General features: G+C 44.4%; 1 protein-coding gene across 1 annotated transcript in view; it reads left to right on the top strand.

Annotated features, from left to right (window-relative positions):
* LOC111148328 (mutated in colorectal cancers) overlaps nt 1-18,173 on the top strand; it is a 412,174-nt gene that overhangs the window by 100,912 nt on the left and 293,089 nt on the right. The window contains exon 3 of the mRNA XM_022504835.1: nt 1,025-1,239. Coding sequence (XP_022360543.1) covers nt 1,025-1,239 — 215 coding nt within the window. The remainder of the gene's footprint in view (nt 1-1,024; nt 1,240-18,173) is intronic.

The raw sequence follows: 18,173 nt of genomic DNA, 5'->3' as shown, positions 1-18,173 counted from the left end.
ACACAAGGAAGAGGGCTTTGCCCCAAAATGAATTTTTCTAGCCATGGTGACAACTGACGCATCAGGCTTTCTCCTCCAGAGAGCTTTCCCTGAGCATCCCCACCCCTCTCCAGGTCTACTCTGTCGTTGTACTTTTCCACTATATTATAATTATTAGAATCTTTTATTGGGTTTTAATCTGTTGATAGTGAAGGTCATACTAGCTGCTGTCCCCAAAAAACTGAAAATATACGGTGACCAAAGGAATGTCCTTTTCCTCATCACAAAGGTTCGAAACAGGGTACCCGGGATTGGCAGACAGCTCTGGGGCGGGAGATCATTCAGGCACTCAGGCGTCCTTCATCTTGTGGCCTCCCCGTCTGTGCCCCGCGGCTCCCGAGGGTGTCCCGAGGGTGTCCTGCCCACGCGAGCCAGGCCGGAAAGCAAAGGGCATGGAGAATCGTGCGCTGGGGGTTTTAGGAGTCAGGCCTTGAAGTGACACTTGGCACTTCTGCTCCCATTCTACTGCTCAGAACTCAGCCGCATGGCTACATCTCAGTGGCAAACACCATCTAGCTTGCTGTGGCTTCTTCCAGATACGAGAAAATTATGAGAAAGTGCCATTCCTGCACTTTCTGTCTACTGCCTTGCTCCCTTCTTCTTTAGCTGGGGAAAAGGATTACAGTAAGAAGGCTGATTATCCGGTAACCCCGTGCAAATCACAGACAGACGTGGCTCTGCTCTGGATTTCCTTCCCTTGGCTCTCTGGTGCTTTTCTGCTGAGTGGCTCTGTAGGGGTGGGGGGGAGGGGCATACAGTCATTGGAGAGTTATTTCTGAATGATTGGCCTAAAACTGCTTTTATCTTGAGGCTCCCCATGTGTCCGTTTGAAAGAGAAAGTGCTTAGCACGCAGTCTGGGCGCCACATGTGTTCTGACTTGCTGGCATGAGGAAGGCTTCGGGGGTTCCAGATCACTGCCTAGTGACCACCCACGGGCTAATGAAGGAAACATCTTTTTATTTCCCCTGCCTCTTCTGGACGTAGGTGCCTTATCAGCAGCCAGGGAGAGCTGGGAGTACGACTCGGGAGCCAGGGACCTCCAGAGCCCGGACTTGCAGAGTCACTGGGCCCTGCAGAAGCTTCTCGAGCACAGTGGACGCTCTTTGAGCCAGCAGGCTGCGGCCCTCCACACACTGCGCACACAGTCCCGGCATTTTGGCAGCTCTGGAGGAGGAAGCTATCTGGAGCTGGCCAACACGGTGAGTACTTTCTGGTTCATGGAACACATCTTTTGGCCTGTGTGTATTCCGGTACAGATATTTTCATTTTGAGCTCCAAGGGACATACTGGCTCTTGTCTTTCTTCTGGAGCTAAACATTGTGCCATTGACAGCATTGCCAGGAATGTTAAGGGCTCCAAACACTTGTGGTCAGTGACTTTGCTCTCATCATTGAGAGCAGAGTGCTCTCCTAAAAGGCGTTTCAATGAAGTCTGTAACTTGCAGGATTTAATTACTAGAGAAACGACATCAGTGTTTCCATGACTAGAGTACTTCTATGGTACCAGACATTACAAACTGATAGACTATAATCCTTTCTGTTCCCTAATTTGGATGTTACTCATTTAAAATACAAAGAGGAAAATATTTTATTGAAAATTTGATTATTGTTTTCTGCTTGTATTTTAAAAGGATTTTCTGTTGACAACCGCCTCCCTGGTCCTGCCACCATTGCCTTGTGGCACTCTCTCCCTTGTGCTGTCTTCAAAACATTTCTATCTCCTTAAAAAAAAATTTTTTTTTTCTGTTGAAAATGGTGAAACAACTTAGAATTTCATTATGTTTAGTTTAACCTTCCCTTTGACCTCAGGATGGATCACGACCAGGGTGACCTTTTGGTGAAGAGCTATTGTCTTCCCTTCGAAGTTGAGCTGGGGAGCGCAGTGGGGTGGCTGAGGGTCTGGTCCATTTTCGGTGAGCTGCAGACAGGCTGTAAACTGAGATTGCTTTGCAACCACTGTGAGAAAGGTCTACAAACCTACCAGGCTTTTTGAAACTGAAGTTTGAATGGTGGGATAAACACCGTGACAACTTCACTTACGTGTATTTATAGTCGGCTTTAATGTAGACTAGTGATTTTCAAACTTCTTGTGTTTGAGGTACATTTTCTAATTCTGACATTTTGGGTGACATGTTCGAAGGAATTGACGATTCTAAACATACCAGCAATAATTAAAACACAGTCCTTAGACAAATCCCGGTTAAAGGACATTCTATAAAATACCCGATCAATATTCTTCAAAACTGTCAAGGATGCTACAGGCAAGGAAAATCCGAGAAAGAGAAACCATCACAGCTCAGAGGAACCCAAGAAGATATGACAACTAAATATAATGTGGCACCCCGGATGGGACATTGGGTAAAAAACTAAGGAAACCTGGATAAATTATGGGCTTTAGTTAATGTGTCAATATTGGTTCATTAATTGTGACAGCTATACCATAATAATATAAGATGTTAAATAGGGTGTGAGGTATATGAGAACTATCTTTGCAACTTTTCTGTAAATCTGTAACATACCAAAGTGTTCACTTTATTAAAATTCAGGAAGTATACCCTGACAATTTGCATACTTTTCATATATACATTTTATGTGATCTATAAAAACGCATGACAAACCAATAATCAATAATGATGACTATTTATTGGGATACATTGACTAAGTAAAAAAAGAAAGAACATGAGAGAGAGGCAGAAAGAAACAATAAAGAAAAAAAGATGGGGCGCCTGGGTGGCTCAGTCAGTTAAGTGTCTGCCTTTGGCTCAGGTCATGGTCCCAGGGTCCTGGGATTGAGCCCTGTGTTGGGCTCCCTGCCCAGTGGGGATTCTGCTCCTCCCTCTCCCTCTATCTCTTCCTTACACTAGTTCTCTCTGTTGCTCAAATAAATAAATAAAATCTTTAAAAGAAGGAAAGAAAGAAAGAAAAGAAAGAAAGAAAGAATAAAATCTTTAAAAGAAGGAAGGAAGGAAACAAAGAGAGGGAGGGAAGGAGGGAAAGAAGCTATAACCCCACAAACAAAATCATTCACGCTCACTTAAGGTGATCCCTTGGTGGGAAGAAGACCATAAATACAAACACAGCCTTCATTATCACAACGTGATTTATTTTTTCGCCGAATTGAACATTTCAAAATACCAGGGCGCCTGGCTGGCTCAGCTGGTTAAGCATCCAAGTCCTGATTTCCAGGGATGTGAACTCAGGGTGGTGAGATCGAGCTCCCCATCAAGCCCCTAGTGGGGCTCTGAGCTCAGTGGGGAGCCTGCTAGAGATGCTCTCTCCCTCTCCCTCTGCCCCTCCACTCCCGCCCCACCCCTACATACACTCTCCTGCTTGAGCTCTCTCTCTCAAAAACAAAAAAAGTTTGAAAATTTCAAAATACTATTTAAACTCACAGACCCTAGGTAATGGCCTTGGACCCTGTGGTGCATTTTTGAACGCTGACTCTTCACCCTTTCCTGTATCTTCACCATTTGTCTCGTGACTTTGGAGTCCTCCTATCAAACGCGAGAAATAATAAATGGTCGTGATTTTTAACTGTTGCATTTAGGACGGTTTCCTGCACAGCAATAGTCGACTCAGGCTTTGTTCACAGGGTCCCACGGAGCCCACTTTGAGGAATACCTTGCATAGGCAGTCAAAAAAGCAAATCCCCTCTCTAAACTGCACACTTGGGCAGTCCCTTCACTTATGTACTCACATTACACATGACTTAAGTTCCTTGTAAAAATCCTGAACTAATAAAATTAAATGCTATTTTTTTAAATAGCTACTAAGAGCAAAAGACATTTTATCAGTGTCCAGTTCAGAAACAGAAAGCACACGGTAATTCACACAGGGAAAGTTTTGTTTGTTTGTTTGTTTTTAATTGGGGCAGCTGGGTGGCTCAGTCGTTAGGCATCTGCCTTCGGCTCAGGTCATGATCCCAGGGTCCTGGGACCGAGCCCTGCATTGGGCTCCCTTCTCAGCAGGAAGCTTGCTTCTCTCTTTCCCACTTCCCCTGCTTTTGTTCCCCTCTCACTATCTCTCTCTCTCTCTCTGTCAAACAAATAAATAAATAAATAAAATATTTTTTGAAAGGATTTTATTTTTTATTTGATAGAGAGATAGAGAGAGCCAGAGAGCATAAGCAAGGGGAATGGCAGAGGGAGAGGGAAGCAGGGAGCCCGAAGTGGGACTTGATCCCAGGACCCTGGGATCAGGATCTGAGCCGAAGACAGACACTTAACCAATGAGCCATCCAGGCGCCCCCACACAGGGGAAGTTTAACGTAAAAAATGATTAACTAGTAGCGGGAGACTCCTCCTTACTACGGAGTAAGGAAAATTCTAATGCACCCAGGAGTTGCATGTGTAAAGAGGAGCTACTCCCTCCAGAGCTGAGGCATAGTGCTCAAGGGAGACACAAATTAAGAAGACGTTCCTCTCCTCACCAGACCCTACTGGAAGGGAGTGGCTGGGGACCGCTAGATGGCAGAGAAGTTCCCTGAGACGCTACGGGCCAGCACTGGTGAGCGGGAAGCCAGCCCTCTGGAGTGTCAGCTCAGCTTGCTGGATGTCACCCATCTGGGTGTCTGCAAGACTCATTGAGCATCACCAGGAAAGTGCCCACCGGGCTGCCAGAGGAATTCACTGGGGAGCAGCCTGGCGCTTGGTGCCAAAATCCACTGAGATGTCCTCCAAATGGTGCCTTCAGATGTGGTAACAATGGCTGTCCTGTGGCCTCCGTCCACCATAAGAGCAAGCAGGGAAGAAGAGCACCACAGAATCAGGATGAGAATTCCTTATTAAAAAAGGAGAGGGGTGCCTGGGTGGCTCAGTCAGTTGAGTGTCTGGCTCATGGTTTTGGCTCCATCGTTGGGGTCGAGCCCTGCATCAGGCTCTGCGCTCAGCGCAGAGTCTGCTTGGAATTCTTTCTCTCCCTCTCCCTCTGACCCTTCCACTGATGCTCACTCTCTCTCTAAACTAAATGAATCTTTAAAAAAAAAGAGAAATGTTTACAGAGTCCGGCTTCACTATCACAAAGCAAGGCAAGGAAGATTGAGATGAGAGGTAATAAATCAATAACTGGTACAGGCATTTGTAGTGCTGAGAAGCTTCTGGGAGCTTGCTATACAAGCTTTTACCTTTCTAAGCATCCCTTCCTTTTCTTCTGCCACCAAATACCTGTCTTATCCTTCTACCAAAGACAATGGATATTATGACTCTGAGGCTTAACACACTGTTCGAAATGCGAAAACAACAAGATGGGGATGTACCTAGAGTTTTATCTGAGAAGCGGGGGGCTACATGTGGCCTAGAATGAGGGATTTATTACAAAGGGTAGACCTGACACAAATGCGGGAGCTGGGGGAGCTATCTGTCCAGGCTGTTGACTCTGCATCTAGGGTGGGGCCTGAAGTTACTCCCAGCCCATCAGATCAGCATACGAGAAGGACAGCTGAATGCAGAGGAGGCAAAGCCAAGCCAGCACGCATGACGCATGACGATGACCTGAGACCCATAAGGGCACAATGGAACCCACATCTGTTCTCTTACCACCACAACCAACCTCAGTGCTGCGGGGGGAAGCTGACCTCCTGTCATCCCAGAGCTGCACACACACCTGGCCCAGGACTGGAGAAGCCAGGGGAGAAGACCTGGGGCTCTGGAGCTGCCACAAGCCCGATGCACCAGGAGGGAAGTGGCCCGATCACAACATCCCGAAATCTTCACCTCTACTTCCTGGATTTCACATGGAAGTTCTCGCGTGGCTGTACAGAATCACGCAGGCAAGAGAATGCTGGGAAATGTCGTTCCAGCTTAGATAAAGGGACAGGGCCGTGGCGAAACTGCCAGAATCAGCAAAGCGAGATGAGACACTGAGGAGCTTAGTAAGGAAGAGATGCCGGGAAAGACGCACCGGCTGCTCTCCGACGGCTTTCCTCTTCAAACATTTGTCTTGCAGGGAGGAGTCTAAGTGGTCAATTGTGATGTGATAGCCTCTGAGGAGTGACCTATTTAAGTATTATCAAACATAACTGAGGTGCTGCTTTTTAGCTCCAACCCCAATAAATTCCTGAACGGAGTATCAAATTCTTGATAGATTCTTTCAGCCATAGTAGTTGTTTTAAGTATTCATTATCAGCTTTATTAATTTTTACTAACAAAGACATTACCTAATTGATGGCAATTAAAAGTAATTATTCTACAAAAGAAGTCATGCACAAGATATAAAGCATTTGAATCAATATAGAAAGTTGATGAAAAGTTGAAGTCATCATTCGTCTCCCCATCTCCCCTCATTTAGAAAGTTTTCACCAATTTTTTTTCTTACGTATCCCTGAATTGCTTTTAATTTAGAAAACTTGCCATTTCCCCTTTTTTGCAATTTTAAGATGCTGTGATCATTATGGTTCTTGCCAAACTCGGGGATGACCACATCAAAGCCTTGGGTCAAGAGATGTATCCTGGTTGTGGTTAAAACAAGCAGATTGTTCTGTGAGCACCCTCTTCTGGGCATTGTCCAGAATCAGAGAACAAGAGACTCTTTTTTTTTTTTTTTTTAAGATTTTGTTTATTTGACAGAGACAGACAGCATCAAGAGAGGGAACACAACAGGCAGAGGGGAGAGGGAGAAGCAGGCTCCCCACTGAGCAGGGAGCCCAATGCAGGACTCGATCCCAGGACCCTGGGAACCTGATCTGAGCTGAAGGCAGACACTTAGCCACTGAGCCACCCAGGCACCCCAGAACAGGAGATTTTTTTTTTTTTAAGATATTATTTATTTATTTGACAGAAATCACAAGTAGGCAGAGAGGCAGGCAGAGAGAGAGTGGGAAGCAGGCTCCCCGCTGAGCAGAGAGCCCGATGTGGGGCTCAATCCCAGGACCTTGAGATCATGATCTGAGCCAAAGACAGAGGCTTTAACCTACTGAGCCACCCAGACGCCCCAGAACAAGGGATTCTTAAGCACAAGTCACACTGATCACCCTTTAGGTTTTCAGAGAATTGAGACAGTTCAAATAAAATACTGGATTTTTGAGAGGGGCTACAGAAGGGTCTAGAATATATGGTTGGTAGAAACTTTTCAGAATCTTGAGCTGTTCCTTCCAAATGATTAAAGCTGAATTCCAATAAATAAACAAACTAAGTTCTATGGAGAGACAAATAATAGTGTTGACTTTGTGTTGTTTGTTACCTGAAAAGCCAGTTATTTCTGCTTCATAAGTTTTCCCTAACATGTCAAACGATGACAGTCTAGGCACACTTGGCCTCATTCCTATGTAGATGGAGAGAGCAATGTGCCTGCTTTTGGCATCCTACTCTTCAAGGCCAGTTTCCTTTAGAATCCTTTGGACAATTTGGCTTCAACTTTGCCCATTTTAAGATTCACTCTCATACTTCAAGTCTTTTTGCACAAGTGATTTACGTTTTTGCCTGTGCTAGACGTCCAACGTGCTGCTCATTGCACCATAGAGCCTGCAGTGATTTCCAAGGAGAAAAAAAAGACAGGAGTCGTACAGATAAAAGTAGTGAATTTAAGAACTGGCATAATGGGGCACCTGGGTGGCTCAGTCGGTTAAGCGTCTGACTCTCGGTTTCGGCTTAGGTCACGATCTCAGTGTCATGAGATTGAGCCCTGTGTGGGCCTCTGTGCTGGGTGTGGAGCCTCCTAAAGATTCTCTCTCACTCTCTCTATCCCTTCCCCCTACTCCCTGGAGCATGTTTGCCCTCTCTCACACTCTTAAAAAAAAAAAAAATCTTCAAAATGAGTGTGAATAAATAAGGAATTTATCAGTAAATAATGGGTAAATAAGTTGTGGCAAGATAGATAAGAGTCACCTTTTTGGTTAATCACTTGGCCAACTCCTCTGTCTCCTGCTAGCTTTTGATGTTTCCCCCTTTCTTCATTCCAGGTATGGGATACTGGGTTTTTTTAATACTTGTCAGCCGCCACCATCCTTAACATAGCTCCCTCTTGTTTAGATCGGTCTTCTTGATGTTTTCCAGTCAAGGGCTATGAAAACTCTTAAAACATTATAAAAAATTTGGAAATAAACAATAAACGGCAGACTTTTAAAAATCATATTAGAGACCCCTACAAGCCCTCTGATGCTACAGGAGATGGAGCTTTGTTGGACTTACTGTTTACAAAAGAAGGGTAGCAGAATGTGCCACCCCAAAATATGAGTGTCTGCATTTAGGACATGTCATCCCCAAATGAACCACTTCAGTATTTTGGTTATTTTGAGCTTACAGGACTTGAAAAAACAGCAAGTGCAGAGAGAGGCTTTCTCTGAACTCTCTGTATCTGCCTAAAGACAGATCATCCAAAAGGAACTCAAGTGTCATCGATCCTCTCCTGGGAGATACATCACCTAGGGCAAATTGACTCCTATCACAGGAAAGAAGTCATCCTCACACCTGGACAGACTTCATCACAAACTGCCATTCCTCCTGTCTTCTCCAGCCATTCATTACATCTTCAGAGAAACTGGGAGCAGGTGGTGTGGTGTGAAGCTCTTCCGACTTTTACAAACAAGGTACTTCAGTTCAACCTTGGTTAATAGAAAAGATAATATGGATGTATATACAAACTATCATTTTAGCTCATGCTTTTGTTGATTACATGACATGGAAGCATACAGAAGTTGCCAAAAAAAAAAAAAAAAGGCACTAGAGTGGAAGTTATTTCTTTGGATACTTATTTGCCTTATTCAGGAGATTTCCATAATTATACAGAGATGATTTATTATGCTGTATACTAATTCTTTGTGAAGATTGAGTTCTGAAAAAGCCCTCACAAGTACTTTTTTTTTTTTTTTTTTTAAAGATTTTATTTATTCACTTGACAGACACAAGTAGGCAGAGAGGCAGGCAGAGAGAGAGGAGGAAGCAGGCTCCCTGCTGAGCAGAGAGCCCGATGCGGGGCTCGATCCCAGGACCCTGAGATCACGACCTGAGCCGAAGGCAGCGGCTTAACCCACTGAGCCACCCAGGCGCCCCGACAAGTACTTTTTAATCTCTGAAGTACTCTGCAGCAATAAAATTGAGATCAAGTTCCGACGTCCTCTTGAAATTACCAAACTCCTTACACGAAGAATTTTAAATTTCACAAAGGTCTTTGTTTATGAAAATGAAGACGCTCTCAATGGATCGTTGCTTTACTATTATTGCTATTAGTAGTATAAAATCTGCAAATACAGGATCAGTGATTTAAGTTAGTGTTTTTTTTCCCTGGAGAGTGTCTCTGTTCTTATTTAGCAGAATCTCAGCTTATTCTTACTTCTTCCCCTCTGCTCTTAGTTTAGCTTCTGTTTCCTCTGTGTCTCTATCACAGATGGAAAGATTGACCTACTTGTAGGGTAGCCAGAGGAATCCCCATCTTTCCTCCCTCTGGTTTATTCAGATAGAGAAGAGATGATAATCTGACTGTGCTTAGCAACACACTATCGTCAATAAGACACACAAAAGGTAGGCATACCACCCTTCTGAAGCTTTTAATCTTGGGAATGAATAGATTCCCTGCGTAACACATTCAACCAGAGAACAATGGCCCCCAGACACTGCAAATCCATGGACCAGTAACATTTCAAAAAATTGAGACTTGCCAACTTTTTATTTTGCCAAAAATCAAGTAGCCACTCTACCTGCTATCTAATACCATCATCATTCCATAGAAGAGAGGACTTTTTGGGCACAAATATAGATAGGCATCTCTAAATAAGTAAACAAATGGAAAGGATAAATTTAACTTCGGGGAAGAATTCAGTTGTTCTTGTTTTTCCCATATCTCCATTAACTGGTGGGGACTTTGGCATGGGTGAGGTTCTCTAGCAGGGTAACTGCGGATGTAGACTTTACCCACGTGTCCTGTGCTTGTATGTCCGACATTGGACAAATCATTTAACCTCTGTTAGCATCTGTGTTCTCATAAAATAGGAATAATAATAACTTCTTCATATGGTTGTCCTGGAAACTAAGCAAGATCATGCGTAAAAAGTGCTTAATACAATGCCTCATGCGAGTAGATGCTCGATAAATACTCATGGTTATTACTGCTGTTTTCCCCACCCGGTTATCAGAAAGAAGCCTTGAGAGTTACTTACATGTGAAAAGTTTAGGGTGGAATTCGGAAACAAAAACTTAAAACGTTCTGAAGAAATGACGTATCAAGAAGATACCGAGATTTCGAGATATTGAGTACTTTTTTAGGAGCTAGGAGCTGTCTCAAAGATGTTGTCGTTAAAAATTATGCTGAGTAATCCTATGTGTAGAATTCACATGGAAATACCAGATCATGCAAAAGGGTATTAATTCCTACCTTTTTCTAACCCCTCTATTTAAAAAATGAGGATGTAGAGGCCCAGATCAAAAAAATCCTCTTAATGTCCCATAGAGAGAAGTAGTAAAACCAGAAATAGAAACCAGAAATAGAGGGTGGGATTCTTGACACCCACCCCCTGTACCCCTACCCCAGACTAGGGGATGATCCTTGCCATTGGCAAGGGAAGGAACAGCTGCTGGTGGGAAACGAGGGACCCTTGTGTCCTCTCCTTAGGATTATTGCTGCTGGGCTCTGGGTCCCTCTTCTGTTCTGCGGTGTGGTGCTGGGTGGTAGTTCTTATATCCTCTACTCTTCTTTCTGGAGTTAACATTCAACCATTTGTTAAAATATTGTCATGCTTCTGTACCAGCTCCCCCCCCCCACCCTGGCCCAGTGCCCTGGCTACCTGGCTCCAGCCCCCAGGAAACCACCACTTGCCCTTGGTTCAGCCTCCAAGGGGACAGTGCTGCCCTTCTGGAGCCTGTATGTCTGGCATCTTGCCGGCCAATGTTCTAGATGCTCGTGGCTGGGCCACACCAGTTGTCAAACATTTTTAATATCCCTTCTGCCCTCTAAAACAATAAATCCAGTTTTAAGGCCTGATAACAGTGTGGACGTCAACAGACCGTGAGGTGGCGGGAAGCCCTCTGATCGTCCTCTCTCAGTAATTTTTTTTTTCGATTTTATTTATTTATTTGACAGAGATTACAAGTAGGCAGAGAGGCAGGCAGAGAGAGAGGAGGAAGCAGGCTCCCTGCTGAGCAGAGAGCCCGATGTGGGACTCGATCTCAGGACTCTGAGATCATGACCTGAGCCGAAGGCAGAGGCTTTAACCCACTGAGCCACCCAGGCGCCCCTCTCAGTAATTTTTTTTAGTGATTCTGTTGGAGGGCGCGCCTGACTGGCTCAGTTCGTAGAGCACACGAGTCTTGATCTCGGGCTTGTGAGTCTGAAGCCACATGTGAGCTGTAGAGATTCCTTAAAAAAAAAAAAAAAAAAAAAAAAAGAATCTTGAAAAAATGATTCTGCTGGATAGCTCAATGGGGGTTCATGTCACATTCTGTTTTCTACCCTCTTTGGGGTAAGATCTCTGGTTTGCCAGAATAAAGGAATTTTGTAAATTTTAAAGTACACACTAGAGGGCAGTGGGCCCATATGTAGACACCTGACCGTTACCACTTTGTGCGAACTTCTCCGCCCTTCCTTTGTGTAGGGGAGGGCACCCCGAGGGTCCTCCACATCACACAAAGCCATTTATGTCTGGAGTGTTTTATGAACACAGAGCAGCTGCTTGGGAGCCCCCTGTCTGTCCTTCCTTGTAGGCTTTTTTCCATCCTTCTTCCAATCACTTCTCAGCGGGGGCTGCCGTAGTAGACTTAGCGATTCTTCTCGTGGTCATGTCCTTTTTCTTTCTTTCTTTTTTTTTAAGACAAGAGCAAGAAATTTGGGGCACTGTGGTTTTCTATCTTTGCCTCTTTGCCTTTGCGAATAAAGTCATGAATTAAGAATGAAGAGAAAACGAACGGGGAAGGGTTCTTGTATTTTGCACGTGCAGATGCAAAACCCATTTACCCAAGTCCGCAGGGCTGCCCCCTTGGCCATGATCACGGAGGAGAATCGTGTTTCAACTGTGTTTACCTCTCCTGCAGGCTCCTAGGGCCCCACTTGCTGAGAGGGGCGTAGCTGGTCTGTGTGATAGAGAGAGGGGTTAGGGGTGAGTGGGTTTAGAGACCATGAAGTCATGAGGTTGAGTGTTTGTGGAGCTCTGGGGTATTGAAGAGGGAAGTTCGGTGCAGCTGATCATGGCCTGAAGTTCAAGAGGAAAACAAAGGGACACTAAGATGTATGTCAGTGGCTTACGTATGAAATCTACGTACGATGCAATCGGAGAACCTAAATAAAGGGTTTGGTTTATTTTTAATTACTCTCCTTTGTTGTTCCTTTGAAAGGGCTAACCCTCTGAGCCTGGATTATGTGAGTCCCTTGGATTTACAGAAGTTAGAGAGAGAATACACTTACTGGGGTGTGCTTCTGAATTGGTGAGATCTGTAGCAGTTGTGTTCATACACACGGACACATATCTAGATCTATACCTTTTTTTTTTTTTAGATTTTATTTGTCTATGTGACACACAGAGAGAGAGATCACAAGCAGAGAGATCACAAGCAGGCAGAGAGGCAGTGGGGCGGGGGGGAAGCAGGCTCCCCGCTGAGCAGAGAGCCCGATGCGGTGCTCAATCCCAGGACCCTGAGACCACGACCCGAGCTGACGGCAAAGGCCTTAAGCCATTGAGCCACCCAGGCGCCCCTAGATCTATACATTTTTGAAGTGTTTGAAGTGTTTGTTCACTATGTGTATTGTTAGACACTTATGGGAGATAAGATGCTCTTTTTTGGATTCACCCAACCAGAGGCTGGGAGGGAGGGGGGAGAGGACACCTGGACCCTCATAACAGCCCGTGTTCTGCAGCTCGGAGACAGGGATTTCTCTTGGTGTTGCTAATATTTATTGAGCCTTTACTGTATACCATGCATTGTGTTAAGTGCTCGGCTTAGATTATCTTGATTAGTCCTCACAGTAACCTGATGCCATATGTGTGGTTTTGATCCCCGTTGACACTTGAGGAATCAGAGGATCAGGGCGGTTGCTTGGACTGCAACAGTGAGGAAGCAGAGGCTGAGATTTCAACGCGGGCTGTCTGACTCTGCAGCGTGGGCTTGTAACCCTCGTTTCTGTGCCCCCAGCGGAAGGAGGGAGGCTGCAGCCGGTACCATCACCAAATCATCCCTTCTCCTGACCAGACCGACAAGGTGCACTGTGGTCTCACACACCCTGAGCTGGCTACGGGCTTTCTGACCTTATTCCTTCCAAGATGCCCTAGCTGTTCTGGGGAGAGCCTGGGCCATCTCTCTCCCCACCCCGCTCTGATGCACATACACATTCATGGGTTCGGTTTTCGTGTCTTTCATGTCTCCAATTTTTTTTTTTTAAGATTTTATTTATTTTTTTGGCAGAGAGAGAGAGCTCACAAGTAGGAAGAGAGAGGGGGAAGCAGGCTTCCTGCTGAGCAGAGAGCCCGATGCAGGACTTAATCCCAGGACCCTGAGATCATGACTTGAGCTGAAGACAGAGGCTAACCCACTGAGCCACCCAGGCACTCCAATATTTTTTTTTTAATTTTTTAAAGATTTTATTTATTCACCCAAGAGAAAGAGAGACAGAGAGAGCACAAGCAGGGGGAGAAGCAGAGGGAGAGGGAGAAGCAAACTCCCCGCTGAGCTAGGAGCCCAACATGGGGCTCGATCGCAGGACTTGGAGATCATGACCCACAATGAAGGCAGACACTTAACCATCTGAGCCATCCAGGCGCCCCTCGTGTCTCTGATTTTGTATAAGACATTATCATGGGAGAGTAATTAAAAGCCCTGGTGGATTTATGGTGGGGCCTCCCGACATGCTTGCGTAGTTATTTATGCCTAGATGACAGGGAAGATTAGCATTAAATGCCGAGAGAAATGCACCTGCCACTGGGATGCAGTTAGAGGCATCAATCAAAGATGCATTTGGAATGCAGAGGTCTCAGTCTAATTACCAGGAATAGTGCCGGCTTTCTTCAGCCCACTTAAGAGTGGAGAGCAGAAGAGTTAGGGCTGAGAGAGGTGGACCGTCACCTTCACCTGTCAGTAGATTCTTCAGGGGCAGAGGAGCAATCTCTTGGGTCTTTGAAGTAATTATCCTAGTGCCATGGTTGAGGGCAAAACCTGCCCTAGAGACAGAAGCAGGCAGAAGGACTAATGCATCCTCCTATTGTTACTGCTACTAATTGGTCCCATTTGTTAAGTGTCTGCTATGGGCTGGATATTCCTAGGGTGAAGTCTTGCCTGTATCATCTCATCTGTTCTGTAGAGGGTCAGCCCCTCTTTTAAGCCTAAGCCTTTCCAGCCTCCCCACAACTATCACTTACTATGCGATTTGTATCTCTGGGGATCCTGGAAAGGCGCCACCAGCTTGTACGAGTGGTGTTCACCTGAGCTCGAGAGGAAATAAACATTGCCAGTGACGAAGGCAGAACGGGATTAGCAGATTTATGCATTATGTGAGGATTTTACTTCTAATGAGAAGGATCATTTTGTTGTTAGATTATAGTTTGTGTTTATGGATATCAGTATAATGTTTCACATTAAAATGTAATAATAAAAAAATAAAATGTAATAATAATTAGTAGTAGCAGTTATAATAACCCAAATGTCAGCAGTCCCTTTGTCCTTCAGTTTCAGTGTCTGTCCTTGCTGTCTCTAATTTTGCTCTCATTGCAACCCAGAACTGGAACTCAGAGGAAAGAATCTGTGGTCACAAAGTAATTTGTGAGCGGGGCATGGGGCTGGCTCCATCGGTAGGGTGTGTGACTCCTGATCTCAGGGTTGTGGGTTTGAGCCCCACATTGGGTGCAGAGATTACTTAAAAATAAAATCTTAATGGGGTGCCTGGCTGGCTCAGTCAATGGAGCATGCGACTCCTGATCTCAGGGTGTGAGTTTGAGCCTCAGGTTACGTGTAGGGATTAGTTAAAAAAAAATCTTAGCAGCGCCTGGGTTTTGTTAGTTCAGTTGGTTATGTGTCCGACTCTTGGTTTTGGCTCAGGTCGTGATCTCAGAGTCCAGGGATCAAGCCCCACATCAGGCTCTGTGCTCAGTGCAGAGTCTGCTTCAGATCCTCTCTCCCTCTCCCTCCCGCTCACTCTCTCTCTCTCAAATAAATAAAATCTTTAAAAGATCTTAAAACAGTGGCGCCTGGGTGGCTCAGTTGTTAAGTGTCTGCCTTCAGCTCAGGTCATGATACCAGAGTCCTGGGATCGAGCCCTGCATCAGGATCCCTGCTCTGTGGGGAGCCTGCTTCTCCCTCTGCCACTCCCCCTGCTTGTGTTCCCTCTCTTGCTGTGTCTCTCTCTGTCAAATAAATAAATAAAATCCTTAAAGAAAATATCTTAAAACAACAACAACAAATGAATTGATGGGCAACATGGGTTTTGTAAGGGATGAGGACGTGGAAAGATTTGTATCACATGTAAATCTCTCCCCCCACACACACCTCTTCTTATGCAAGGAGTTTGAGAGTCCATAGTAGATACTTACTTGCTCTGGAGAGCCTCCCCACCTCAGATCTGAGGCTTTCTGTCTATGTTCTACACTCTTCTCCCCAGCAGTGCCGGTGCCCACTCTTCCCTACATCCTTCTCCTTCACAGGAAGGATGCAAATTCCTCTCCTAATATTATATGTTATAGTTTAGAAACCATCTTTTGTTACTAAATACATTCTTAGCACCTTACACTTCCACACTTTGTGGTTTATCAAAGTATTCCTTTCAAAGAAATTCTACTTACAAGAAATTCCAGGGGAATAACATTTTTGTTTCATTATAGAAATAGGCCTCATTAAGACAGAATTCTGAAATGACCATCTTCAGAATCTTGACCATAAATGGTGTGACATCGCCCACCCCCATTCAGACATCTTACGTTTAACAGCACTTGAAGGAGTTCATTAGCATGGGAATTTATGAAGATGACAGAGTTTTGGGGATGCCTGAATCCATATTTTGTAGTGAGAACCATAGAAGATTCATTATAAACTTAATGTAGCACTGTGGGGTGCCTGACTGGCTCCGTTGGTAGAGCATACAACTCTTCTTTTTCTTTTTAAAGATTTTATTTATTTGTTTGACAGAGAGAGATCACAAGTAGGCAGAGAAGCAGGCAGAGAGAGAGGAAGGGAAGCAGGCCCCCTGCTGAGCAGAGAGCCCAAAGCGGGACTCCATCCCAGGACCCTGAGATCATGACCTGAGCCGAAGGCAGTGGCCCAACCCACCGAGCCACCCAGGCACCCCAAGCATGCAACTCTTGATCTTGGAGTCATGAGTTCAAGATCACACTGGGCATAGAGCTTACTTAAAAAACAAAAACAACTTAAGATGGCATCAGAACTACATCGATAATATATTGTGATTTCTATTGTGTGTCCTAACTTAACCTTTAACCAGACAGTCCTGGTTCTGTTTGGGTTCTTCTGTCTGCCCCATATTGGTCTTATCCCTAGTTCTGGTTCATAGTTAGATGTGAGAAATTCAAACCATATCACATTCAAACATATTTTCTCCACTTGTGCCCACTAATGGCTTTAATCCACACAAAATATCTAATTTACAACCAAAGGTGTAAATGAAACCCTAATTCCTGTATTTGCTCATTGCCCTCTCCCCTTCTCCCCGCCCTCCCAGAATCATCTCAGGTTACCTTTTTACAATGCAGTCAGATTTCCTAGTTTTCACTGTGGCTTTCGAGAGTTCAGATACATCAAGATTATGTCTCTGTCAGAGCCTCTTGGCTAAAAATGTTTCCAGTGAATCCAAAAAGGTAACTGTAATATCAGAGGGGTAAAACTGTATCAGGGTTGGCTATGGATGGCTGGTTTAAAATTCCTGTGAAATTTAACTGTGGACTGGCTCCTTTTAAAAGCAAAATACAGGTTTATGCTCCTGAAAGTCTGCCTTCAAATGAATTAAGCTTTGATTGGAATGGCATCATGTATTGTAATACTTTCCATTAAGTAAATGGCTTTTAGTTGTTCAATAAAATATGCAGATTATCACTGAGATTTAAGTTTCCCTGGGCCCACAATACTTGTGATTCTGGGCAATAGCCTAAGATAGCAACAAAAGACTTTGCAGGGATGTCCAGGCAATCATATGAAAATAAGAATGGCTAATGTCCAGGAGGGAAAGAATTTTTATTTCAAACTTGGTATCAGATCATTAGAAATATATTGAGAGAAACTTAGACAACCAAGACAAGGAGAATTTAATAGACTTCTCCAGACAGGCTTTGTTTTGAGGTTGAGAATTCAGTTTGAGCATTGTTATTGTGTGAATTACTAAAAGTGTATCCATCTCTTCAAGCACTGCTCCTATAGTTACAGAGGGGAATTGTTGGTTAGAATTTGTGGCAAGAAGAAACCTCTTTTTTCTACCCATCCCCCAACTTATTTATCTTAGCGGGAGGTATAAGAATGGTGCCAAAATCCTCTATGTAACGAGCAGTCCTCAACTTTTATTTTCCTTTTCTAATGAGCTAAGGAGGGAGGCTGAAATTAAGGAAATGAATATTTGTGAAATGGCAGCTCAGAGTGACAGCTGCTGATTTGACTGGATGGCCAGCTGCCTTTAGACTCGCAGAAAGAAAGAGAGGTAGCATTCTTGGTGCTGTTTATTTTCTTCCTTATATCTTCTGTGTCTTCCAAACTACCCCAAATCAATATTAATTGTTTTATAGTGAAGAAGGAAAAAAACTAAAAAGTCTTAGTTGTGACCAGTTTATATTACATACAGGCATGAGGATACTAGAAGGCTACTTACCAACAGGAAAACTGTGTTGATCTCGGAGTAATTGGGGTGACCAGTAATTTTTAGGTTCCTTTCTCTTTTGCACATTTGCATTTCTTAATTATTCCGCAATTCATATCACCTGCATAATAAATGAGCATTTTTCTACAGGGAGCATTATCTACATAATAAAACACTGGGTTTCTATTTAAAAAAAAATACCCATACCAAAAAGTAAATATTTGTACTGTAAATTTGTTCTTGTCGCGGTCAGCATTTTAGGCTTAGCACGTAGATAACTCCTATGGTTGGAACTGGATTCATCGGGGTTTAGAGACTGCCTCAGAGGAGGCCTCGAAGGGGCGCCTGCCTGGCTCAGTCAATAGTGACTGGTGCTCTCAGGGTCCTGGGTTTGAGCCCCACCCTGGGTGTGGAGCCTCCCAAAAAAAGAAAAG

Source organism: Enhydra lutris, unplaced genomic scaffold, assembly GCF_002288905.1.
Source record: "Enhydra lutris kenyoni isolate GAN:26980312 unplaced genomic scaffold, ASM228890v2 scaffoldscaffold19, whole genome shotgun sequence".
Lineage (NCBI taxonomy): Eukaryota > Metazoa > Chordata > Mammalia > Carnivora > Mustelidae > Enhydra > Enhydra lutris.
This window is presented reverse-complemented; position numbering and strand designations above follow the sequence as displayed.